The 12,053-nt window shown below is 42.4% G+C and overlaps 1 protein-coding gene and 1 long non-coding RNA gene across 3 annotated transcripts in view; both read right to left on the bottom strand.

The window, feature by feature from the left end:
* Positions 1-672: 672 nt before the first annotated feature.
* LOC119302607 lies at positions 673-3,699 on the bottom strand. 2 transcript variants are annotated; one of them, XR_005147671.1, is made up of 3 exons: positions 3,112-3,699; positions 2,857-3,016; positions 673-2,757 (listed from the first exon to the last, which is right to left on the bottom strand). It is a non-coding gene; the product is annotated as an uncharacterized LOC119302607 (long non-coding RNA). The 2 variants fall into 2 exon arrangements; XR_005147670.1 differs by having other exon boundaries at positions 2,857-3,699.
* A 5,728-nt stretch (positions 3,700-9,427) lies between these two features.
* Positions 9,428-12,053, bottom strand: part of LOC119297759 (beta-fructofuranosidase, insoluble isoenzyme 2-like) — a 7,521-nt gene continuing 4,895 nt past the window's right edge. The window contains exons 4-6 of the mRNA XM_037575419.1: positions 9,900-10,156; positions 9,698-9,788; positions 9,428-9,613 (exon numbers count right to left, since the gene is read on the bottom strand). Coding sequence (XP_037431316.1) covers positions 9,428-9,613; positions 9,698-9,788; positions 9,900-10,156 — 534 coding nt within the window. The remainder of the gene's footprint in view (positions 9,614-9,697; positions 9,789-9,899; positions 10,157-12,053) is intronic.

Raw genomic sequence — 12,053 nt, forward strand, 5'->3', positions numbered from 1 at the left:
CGGCTTCTCTGTTTCCATAAAAATAAGTAAACACAATCCATCAATGTGTAACTGCAACTACCAACACAAGGCCATAATGGATCGGATTCCATCATGGTGACAGGCAATTTAACCAAACAAAAAAAACTACGTGGGGAGGAACTGGAAAGTATAAAAGTGCATGGCTAATAATCCATACTTCTGATCAAACTGCACGAACCCGCACTGTTTCCCAACTACAATCTTCACAACTGGGAGAAGGTTTGCTTAACATTATTTTCACTAACATTTGGGTCAAGCCAACCGATAAATACCTAATGACAATTAAACAACGATAATAAAAGAAAAGTTGTAACGATGTACATTGCATAAGTTACAGTCAATGCATCTGTACTCACAGTTGTGTTTGTTCAAATCTCCATCTGATCGAGAGGATGAACCAGTAGACCCAAAAGTATGTAAGCCAACAATTTTCCAGTAAACAGAAATAAATAGTCACATCTACGCAAACAACATTAAATGATTCCTGTAGAATTTTTTAGCCAAAAGAACATTGATAATAGCAATTCACATGTTCTCAGATTTTTTGACCAATCATTAATATTCTCAAAAATATGAAGCTATCTCATTCGTCACCAATACAAACCCATTTTCCAAAAAGGTAATGCATAAAAGCAGCAAGGAATGAATGCAGAGCAAAAACAGTTTTGCACATAAATACTGCGAAGTGTGAACTATATTCTGAATGAATCTCCCCCCCAAACAAATTAAGAAGGGAAACAAGTCCAGATGCGTGATAAAGCACAAATCCATAGCCCTTTGATCTACCAGTGTTAGCATCAATAACAACTTTTGTATCTTTGACAGAGGAGTACCTGCTGGAGAAAGTCTCCAGCAATGCAGCATCATTGACATCAGAGGCAAGATCGCCTACAAATATGGAATTATCTGAAGCAATGTCCGACTCTGAATTCATCTCCCCCATGCTAAATGATGCCCAGCTTATCCTAAAAAGTTGATAAGTACTTGGCATTATATGCCTAACAAAAACATCAACTACTTTTTCAGTTGCAGCATGACTGTAGAACTCTACAAATCAGTATCCTTCTGATTATCTTTGCTTATTACAAATAAACTTGATCGCGTCAACCTACACCATATTCATACATATTAGTACAAGTTTGACCTTGGATAATATGGATAATATAAGAACTGTAAATTGCATAAGAAGACACATTGCAATGCAGTCAGCACACATTTATATTCCTCCACTAACTGGACAATTCAAAATTCCAATTTTTAAGAAAATTTCAGTTGCAACAACTACAGAATGCAACCGAGAATTTACAAGACGTGCTAGGAAAATAATGATTATTAGCCAGTATGCATGCTAACTATATGGACTCATAATTGTCAAAAAAAACATGCAGGCTCTTCTCATGTGTGATGACGCTTCAGTGGTTCTCTAGAAAGAGAAAAAAAATAGTTTTAAACTTGAGACACAAAGAGAAACATACGGACTCATCTCATGTTTATTTATTTATTTGCTAATACAGGGGTGTAGCTCCATGCAGGTGTTTCTCAAGTTACAAAAAACTGTACAACATATAATGTCTGACTGCCTTCCATGTGTTGCTCTGCAGACTGGGATAGTAGAAATCGCTAGGACAATCAAAATATCAAAGGGTCCCTACAAGTACTAAAGTAAACCTCATGGTTGCACTTGCCTTGTTTCAGAAAGGGCTAGCAAATAAAAGCCTAACTATATAACTGAAAGGTCTAAGCCCACATGTCCTACGGCTGAATTTAAATCATTCCAAGTAAGAAGAAATTAAGCTGAAAATGGAAGGACACTGATAACAAATAGCTAGCAATACATAGATATTGTGGTTTGGAAATGTGCACCCCAGGCTTGTATGAGCTCCAGAACACTTGATACAAATGAACACACGAAAAGTTAATGATCTGCAAAGACCACATCACAACATTTGAAGATTGTGAATAATGTGAAACACTCGGTGTCAGATACCGTGTTGGTCAGAAGTTTCATAAGATAATAAGAAATACACATAGTGCTCTAAATTAACTCTGTCGCCGTCAACCCAGCAGGCCGAGAAAGTAGCTCCCACACCCCAGCGCCTTCCCCACCATCATGGAAGCGGCATCGACGGTGGCGGCAGAGGTGCGGTGAACATAACTTGTCATTATCAATTCAGAGAAGCGGATAAAAGATTGCAACCAAACAACTAAGCACACGTTGCAAACCAAACAACTAAGCACACGTTGCTAGATGATATAACCAACTAAAAATCAAAGAGAACCTGAAGTTGAGGGTAGACCAAAGCATCTATATATACCTGTATCACTGATAAATAAAATCAAAATAAAGATGGTGCAGTAGTTTTTCAGACTCGATGATATGGACATGTTACTCGCATTTTTGGACACCTTTTGTACAAGGTCACTGTATCTTGGATTTTCCGATCCATCTCGAAATAAAAAAAAATGCATCCCACAGGGTAAGGCAACAAGCTTATTGCAGATTTGAAAACATCAACTGAACATCCCTTTATCCCATCAGGCCCCTTGTAGCTTGTATGAAGCTTCCCATGATACGAAACACCCAACCATGGGTTTCTCAACAGTCTGACCAGTTCCCAAATAACACCATGGAGCTGTATATCAGTGCTTGTAGAGTCCAGTTGTACTGAATGCAAGTTTTGTGGAGCAGCGACTGAGAGACCAGAAAAGTTTGAGCAATACCCAGTGGTTCTGAACCTGTGCCACGGATATTCAGGATGTCATAAGCTGGATGGATCAAACATAAATATAATTCTTGGCACTCAAAATATGTGGTGCTACACCGAAATCACTCACCATGATCTCTGGACTGAATTCAGAGTAGCGGAGCGCAATGTAGTTTAGCGACCAGGTGGATGTGCCACATCGCTCCCATGCTATGCCTGAAGGCTCGTCAAATCAATGTTGTAAAAGATTGGATCTCGTCACCAAATCACCGTGGTCTCCAACGACAATGCTAGAAGAGAGGTTGAAAAAACACAGTAACACGCATTGTCTTCCTTGCAGAAGTGTCATCAAATACCTAGCGTACAACCAGCCGTGCATACTCACCTGGTGGAGAGGAAGTAGGGCCTTGATGGGGATGTAGCGCGCCTGGCCTTCTTCCTCCTCCTCATGTGGAGGCACGGGGGCCGGCGTCGCCTCTGCCGTCGCCCGGATCCAGGCCCAGTAGGCCGAGCACCCGGTCGGCAAGGCTGCGGCGAATCAGGGCCGAAGTGGGCGACACCGCGTGGGTGCCCGCATGAAGGGGCGACTACTCCTCATGCATCCGCGACGGCGGCTCACCTGCATGGCAGCGGTGGGAGCCTCGCGCGTCCCAGCCATGGCTTGTGTGTGGCTACTCTTCGCGCGTCTGGCATCGGGCGGTGGGCTCCGAGGCGATGTAGTGGAGGGGGAGGCCGCTGGCGACCGAGGTAAGGTGTGAGTGGCAGGTAAGATGGGGGACGCGGTGGGCGGCGGCGGCGCTCCATGGGAGAGAGGAACAGAGGCGATGTAGTGGAGGGGGAGGCCGCTGGCGACCGAGGTAAGGTGTGAGTGGCAGGTAAGATGGGGGACGCGGTGGGCGGCGGCGGCGCTCCATGGGAGAGAGGAACAGGAGGCGGGGTTTCACCCGATCGAGCGTGATGTACGGGAGTTATGGGTGGGCGAAGGGCACGAGCGTGGGGCGCACACGGATGGCAGAGTTTTCGTCCGCCCTCGTGAACTTCTCTGTTTAATAGTAGGGTAGATGTATAAAAAAAGACACTGTTTATCAAAATTAATGTATTTATTTCATAGAGAAACCGCGGCTATATTAAAAAGATATCGTATTATTTTTTTTTGCATCTAATGCATTAAGTTGGCAATAGGTGCTATTGACACAGAAGATATTGTTTCCGACAATCAAGGATTTAATTGACAACCAAAATATTGATAGGAAATATTATTTATTCACCATTAATTGTATGCCATAAAAAGATCCTCCGTATGCATCTATATAACTCCGTGAAAGAAACATTGCAATGCGCAAAAAAATACAAGCAGATCAACTGAGCATAAAACACAGCATTAGCAGGGCTCTCGAAATGGCAATCTCTAAGGAGAACACAAGCGCCCTGATTTTGATGGCCCTCATGTTCATGGCCACTGTCCTCTCCTCGTGCAACGCAAACAATGAGGTTATGTTACATCCATCCCTTTTCTCACCCCCATGAAGACAACTTCATGCGCATTATATAATAGTGAACTCCCCACAAAATTTATATATATATCTAGTATTGGGGAAACATAAGATGGTGAATAACCTTCCACAAAATCGGCCTAACAATGTGTGCTTTTGTGTTTGCAGAAACAGATAGATGCTCTCCCCCTACCCGATAAATGCTACAGCATGGAACTCCCTAACTGCACAAAGGAGGCGTGCGAGAAACTTTGCAACAGCCCAGGAGGGTATTGCAGGCTCGCATCCGACTGTTGTTGCCCAGTTTCCTAAATGGGACTGAAATGATACAAAGATGCCATGAATAATTCAATGCATGTATGGATTATATATGGTAGTTCTAGCATATCAATATAAATTCTTTTTATCATCTTCATAATTTACAAATGAAAAAAGCTTGTTGTTTCTTTAGTTCTGCAATGGCTGGTGTTGATCACGAATTATAGTTATAACCTACCTAAATACAACATGTGAAATAAAATGAAAACATGAAAAAAAAGTCTAAACCATCTCGGAGATGAATTTCAGAAGGAAAAAACACATGTGGTCGCTATAAACACCTCAATAACCCAACAATTTTCTCACATGACATTCCAACCTATTAATGATAGCTTCCTCTTTTATCATGACAGTGAACCATCAAGGTACACCAAATCTGAATGCTGCAAGATGTTATATTTTTACAAAATGTGGCAATGTAAATTAGCATTCATAAACAATCGAAGTTGCAAACCTTTGAAAATTAAAAAATCTTCTACAGGTCAATTGATCAATTGAAGCAAATCCAAGGGTAGTGGTGTGCAATATATTGCAGACTGCTCTGCTGGCCTATGTTTTGGTGGCCCCGTTTAAAGATCGTATACACTACTTGTTGAGACTCAGCATGTGACAGTGACTCTTTATCGGAAAAAAACATGTGACAATGACTTTTTGTTTCAATTAAATTTTGTGCAAGTGCAAAAAGTAAAAAATAAAAACTATGGAATTTGTGCTCAGAACATGTGATCAATTTATGTATCGTGCCCGGGGTTTTGCCCAAATCAGGCAGTGACTATCTTGGGGGAGCGATTGCTTAGACGAATGGGACAGGTCGGTGTTTCTCTCCTAGTTAAAAAAAAGAGAAAAAGTTACGTCGTCCATTCGGCCTTGGTCCAATCTTATCTATGGGCCCCCTTCCTCCCATCTTTGATTTTTTTTCTTCATCGGTTTCCCCAGAAAACCGCTTCAACTAACCTACCTTTTGTTCTGTTACCATATAAGCTTATATTTTCTTTGATATAAACCAATAAGTACTTGCCAAATAAGTGTTTATCAAATAAAAGCCTAATTTTACACAATCACATTAACATAAGCAGCTAAATCATGGCCTACTCATATTACGTTGGCGATGTGCCCAGGGAAAATCTGAAACTTTGTTTCTCGGACGCCCGATCTCAAACGAGCGCACCACATCGGAAGTGGGATGGAACCAAGCCACTTAAACATGACTTTGCAGAAGACCCCATATACCTCACAATTCTAACCGGCGGCTCCTCAAACTTCTCAGTTCGTATTCCCCACGAGACAACGAAAACTATAATAAACTAAAGAAAACATAGGGTAGAGATCCTAAAATCTAAACAAGTGACAATGTTGACTACTGTAAAACGGACCCACATGGCATCTATACAACAGTTCTATACTTGCATAAGAGTAAATCTGAAACACTTGGACGCAAACTATCTGCTCCCAAGCTCAAATGCCCTCTGATGAACAATAAATAAAAAAATAGTAAAATAATCAAAATATTCTGGTTTTTTGGCAAACTTTGACAAATGTTCTGAGTGCTTACGAAAAATTATCATGAAATGACATTTGTGGAAGTCAGGGAGAAAAAAATCGATGCTCCAAAAATACTACTCTATTTTTGAAAGCATTTTGGAGTGTGGATTTTGTTTTTCTTTTCTTTTGCCATGATTTCCAGGAATGTCATATTGAGATGAATTTTTTTAAGCATTGAGAACATTTGTCAAAGTTTTCTACAAAGAAATCATTTTTTTACTGTTCACCCCGAGCCCATTTGAGCTCGGGAGCAGAAAGGGACTTTCAGAGACACTTCTATAACTTGCACACACACTTGCTTCCTTTTAGATGTTGATGGACAGTTGTTGCACGCCAGTTGTTTTTTCATTGGAGGAAGTACAACCTCTTTATCTTAATATAAGATGTTTTTGCAGTTCAAATTGAACTACCTTTGTATCTCTCTTAATATAAGGTACAGAGATAATAGCAATGATCAGTACGTACCCATCTGTGAACTGATGGCGCATATAACAGGAAAACTAAATGAATGATAACTACAAACTAGGATACACTCAGTTGTGAAGTCACCAGTTACAACCGTTAACATGTAGTATTGCTCACTGCATCCATCAAGTGTGCTTGTCAGGTAACATCTTGTCAAGGTTCAACATCACTAATCTCAACGAGCAAGCAAGTACATACTACTATCCAAGATACACAAAGAAACCCCAATTACATCAACTCAAGGCTCAACATTGATCTAGGACTGCATGGCGGATGTCATCCCATCTGCTTCCCGACACTGAACATAGTACGGCTCTGAAACTCCATCAACAAAATGGGAATCGGTTCAGGAACCCAATATTGGCATAGCAAAATGAAGACTACACTGTGCAAAGTAAATAACTGGATCTAACATAATTAATGCATATAATATATAATACTCCCTCCGTAAACTAACATAAGAGCGTTTTGATCACTACTTTAGTAATCTAAACACTCTTATATTAGTTTATAGAGGGAGTAGTAATTTTATACAATTGATAGATAACGGGAATCAAATTACAGAAGCTTGAAGGAGATGCGCAAGCTTGAGAAGTTCTCTGCTTTTAAGCTCAAAGTGAAGAAGCTGGTTGCGCCGTTCATCATGGAGCAGAAGCACTATTTCAAAAACTAGAATTGTTCCATGGATAATTACTAGCAGTACTATTTCAAAATCAACCATATTCTTAAAATTTCATACCTAATAGTATTGTAATGCGGTTAGGTTGTTATCCTTTTTTCCACTGGTTGCTACTGACATTGAAAAAGAGTGGAGTTCATGTTGTCTCATATAACCTATCAAACTATAATGGATAAGTAGCTCTCCATTTTATACACTCCTAGCATTGGGTATGTCATAGCAGTTTTTGTACTGTTCATGAAACAATATTTTCAACTTTTTTTTTGTCGAAGCTTACCATGAAAGAATGAACTGCAAAAAATGTTTTTAGTCATAGTACTTCCTGTGTTATGGAAGTGCCAATCGCCTCATGTCTTCATGGTGACAACTACAATGGAAGCTATAAAGATATTTTGAGTTACTTTTGTTTTCAAGCGTCAACTAGGTACCACATGCATGGGTCTTCATGGTGACAGTTATAAAGATATTTGCTTCTTGCACGACCAATCTAACTCCACAATCCATTGTAACTTGTCATTTTCAGCACCTTATAAGGTAATCTTAAGCTGTCATCATGAAGGCACCACTATTTTTATTCACTTGCAGTTTTGCACTTGAGTTTTGTCATCTCACAGAATGATAGAAATAGAGGGTTCATGATCAAAAAAGAAGGTAGGATCAGAGGGTAGATGAAGTAGAGGAATAAAACTGCCATTTATCATTGTTTTCGTTCATTAGGGTTGCTTTTGAGGTAATATATGAGACTACCAAGAGTTGTCTCAAATGAATTTGCATATAGTTATACTTAGATCTTATCTGCAAAATCTACTCAGGAATAAGTGAATGAGATTAGAAGGGATCAAGTACTTTTGTACAGACTTATTCATTTGAAGTACATTTCACTATAGCTATTATGCGCTTATGTTTACTTTTGTTGTACAGGTACATCTTAAGGTGAGTACCTTCTGGACAAACCAAAACGAATGAAGCCTTTCACATCTTTTGATGTTAAAATTCATACTTTTGAAGATATCGTAGTAACTTGCATCTGAGTTGTGCATGGTATGTCTGAAGAAAAAGTTCCGATAGCAAACATTTTATGGTGTTGGAGAAAAAGAAAATGTACTTATTGAGTGCTTTCCGGTTTTACATAATTCACGAGTTGTTCACATGAAATCTGAATATTCTTTTTCTTTTGTTTGACAGTGAGTGCTACTGAACATGCCAAGGAGGGTCATGTACTGACTCAACTTCTTTGGCTAGAGAAGAATAGTGTATTCATTATCTACACATAGACGATGGGTGGTAGGTATGTCTACATCGACATTGTATGTTATACCATCCCAGTCTATGAGAATAGCATTATAGGCACTACTTTTAATGTGGCTTTACAGACCTATAATTTAAACTCTCAAGCAAATTGTCTTTGCAATTTGGGTTATACAAGATTGGTGTCAAACCATTATAATATGTAAGTTCTTGTTGCAAAGCACGAGCAATTAACTAGTAAAGATGAAAAGGGATATCTCAAAACCTTTGTGCGCGGAATTACTCTCCATTTAAAGGCGGGGGAAGGAGGAAGAGGGGAGTGGGGACGAGGAAGACATGAAGGAAATTAATGGGGAAAATGAAGAGGAGGTAGACAGGGAGAATGTTGATAATAATATTAAAAATAAAAATAAAAGATGGTGTTGTTTCCAGTACGAGCACTTGCCTGATTTCTGCTACACGTGTGGCCTGATTGGGCATGTTGACCGCAGTTGTAGCATAAAACTCAAGAAGGGACAGAAACAAGTCTTTGGAAGAAATATGTATGCTCCAGGACCCTTGAAGGGTACTGGTGAAGAGTTCATGGAAAGAGGGGGAGAAGGAAGGAACTCCAGGAATGGACAATGGCGTTTTAGCAACTCAGGCAGCAGGCCAGGGAGTGAGCCAGGCTCATGGAGAAAATCTGATGGTAGAGCAGGAGCGACAGATGGTTCTTTCCAAAGATCTCTTCTGTCCCTAGGTGGAAGCCTCCTGATGGTGATATTATTAAGATCAATATTGATGGTTCTTTTCATGTTGGTAACAATTGTGGTGGATGAGGCGATGTTTTGCATTCCAAAAAGAAAAGGTTTACATTCAAAATGCAATGAAGAGGCAGGACATAAACATCACTAACCACATCTCTTGTAGACTACCACTGGAATCTGTATCACATACCTTTCTTGCTTCTGCAAATCCTAAGCGCCATTCATGAACGCCGGCTTCATTGCCCACGCAATCAGTTGTGACACCTTGATGTCTGCCTTGCCGTTGTTGAAGACGTGAAGGCGCGCCTCATCGCCGCGGGCAAGCGTCGGGTAGACACGAGAAAGGATGCAGGTCCTCCCTCCTGCCCCAAAGCTCTCAACGACTGACCCGTCAATCTACGAAGGAAAATGGAGAGGAAAAGTAAGACAAAACACTTTCTAAACTTGTATAGCATGAGGAACTGTTGAATGGTAGCATACCAGGCTTCTCAAGGATATCTTGCCCTTTGTGATGTCAGTATCCACAAAACCTGCGAAGGTCGGCTTGTACAGGTTCTGGCTCAGAGATGACCTGCACCGGACAAAGAAGCCCAATGTCAAATCAGCGCTAGAAAATTTGTGTATGTTACATGCATGAGATGATGAATTTAAGGGACGAATGAGAGTCGGGAGATGACATTACATGGTGGGATCGGAGCACATCAGGACCACCAGCTTCGTGCTGTTGATGTTGTGCGCGGCCTTGAACACCCGGAAGAAGATCGTCGTTCTCTCCTCCAGCTTGGAGGAGGCGAGCACCCACAGGCCGAAGGGGCCCACACCACCTTCCACGTCCACGCCCCTCACGCTGCACAGCTTCTGGGCGTCGTTGGCCAGCGCTGGGTCCAGTGCCTCCACTCCCTCCAGGCTCGGTACCTCAAAGCTCATCTCAACGTCAGCCTGACAGACCAAGTGCATGCACAAGTTAGTTGGTTATTAATTAATCATGAACTGATCACCACACTTACAAAAGTATTTGTGACTTTGTGTTAATCAATCTTCGAAAATTAGGTTGCATAAGTACAGTTGGAGTCTTATTCTTTTTAGTTAATAATAAGAATTACAAAATGGAACAATATGTTGGTCAAATGTATCTGGGTTAAGCAATCTAATCACATCAGTATAGTTGGAACCTTGGAGGTGTGCATGCAAGGTCAATATGTACAGGACGGCAAGTCTTTGTTCTTTTTAGTTAATTGATCTTATTCTTGTTAGTTAATGGAGCAGAATGCATGACTGCGAAGTTGAGATTAGAGTAGAGGACAGATGTAGTGAAATCTGCGGAGTACAAACAGATGGACTCAGAAAAGAGATACCTGTGGAGCACGGAGTAGAGTAGAGTGAAAAGTTAGCAAATTGGCAAAGCGAGTGATCGGCGTACACAATCCCTAGCGACTCCTCGTCCCACTGCCACTGGCTGGCTTGAACACGGTGGACAGAGCCTCCAGCCGTCACCCACATTGGCTGATGGGCGCCTCCCTCTATGCCCAACCTAGACTCTGTAGCTCCTTCCCGCTGGTTTTTACCCCTGTCCTCCTAGCTCCCCTTTGTGAGATGGGTGGGTTTGTATCCATCTAATTCCCGTGGTGCACTAGTGTGGGAACCTTGTTTTCTTCTATGCCCTCTGACTGAAGTGTCAAGTGGGTGGGTGTGGGGGGAGGGGGGAGGGGAATCTGGGTATGCTGCTGCGCGTGGGAAGAGCTAGGAAGCAGAGGAAGCTGCTCAGGGGTAGAAGGGGATGGAGTCCATGATGGGACGCCTCAACATCCTGGCCGATGAGGTGGATATGGTAGATATGAATAACGAGGGCAAGGTGCTTTTGCCGTCTGTCATCCACATTCAGACAATCAAGGTTGTGGTGAGGCCGGTATGGGGCAACCCGAGAGGGCTGTGACTCAGATCCTTAGGTAACAACCTTTTTGTTGCTGATTTTGCGAGCTTGGGTGGCAGACTGTGCTCTTGAGGACTCTCCCTGGATGGTCGGGCACCACGGGGTGCTGCTACAAGAGCTCGACGCAAGACTGCGACCATCAGAGATCCGGTTTGATTCAATGTCAATCTAGATACGCATTGTGAATCTTCCTATTCAGTGGTTAAACAAGGCCAAGGTTCTGAAGATTGCTAGTTTGATTGATAAGAAATGCCAGCTGGATGTGGATGATTTTGGAGATGCCTCTGGTAGCTATTGGGGAACGTAGTAATTTCAAAAAAATCCTACGCACACGCAAGATCATGGTGATGCATAGCAACGAGAGGGGAGAGTGTGATCTACGTACCCTTGTAGACCGACAGCGGAAGCGTTATGAAAACGCGGTTGATGTAGTCGTACGTCTTCACGGCCCGACCGATCAAGCACCGAAACTACGGCACCTCCGAGTTTTAGCACACGTTCAGCTCGATGACGATCCCCGGACTGCGATCCAGCAAAGTGTCGGGGAAGAGTTCCGTCAGCACGACGGCGTGGTGACGATCTTGATGTTCTACCGTCGCAGGGCTTCGCCTAAGCACCGTTACAATATTATCGAGGATTATGGTGGAAGGGGGCACCACACACGGCTAAGAAAATGATCACGTGGATCAACTTGTGTGTCTAGGGGTGCCCCCTGCCCCCGTATATAAAGGAGCAAGGGGAGGAGGCCGGCCGGCCCTATAGGCGCGCCAAGGAGGAGTCCTCCCTCTCCTAGGAGGGGGAAGGATGTGGGGAGGGAGAAGGAAAGGGGGCCGCCGCCCCCCCTCTCCTAGTCCAATTCGGACCAGGGGGGAGGAGGCGCGCGGCCCACCCTGGCTGCCCTTCTCT

Source organism: Triticum dicoccoides, chromosome 5A, assembly GCF_002162155.2.
Source record: "Triticum dicoccoides isolate Atlit2015 ecotype Zavitan chromosome 5A, WEW_v2.0, whole genome shotgun sequence".
Lineage (NCBI taxonomy): Eukaryota > Viridiplantae > Streptophyta > Magnoliopsida > Poales > Poaceae > Triticum > Triticum dicoccoides.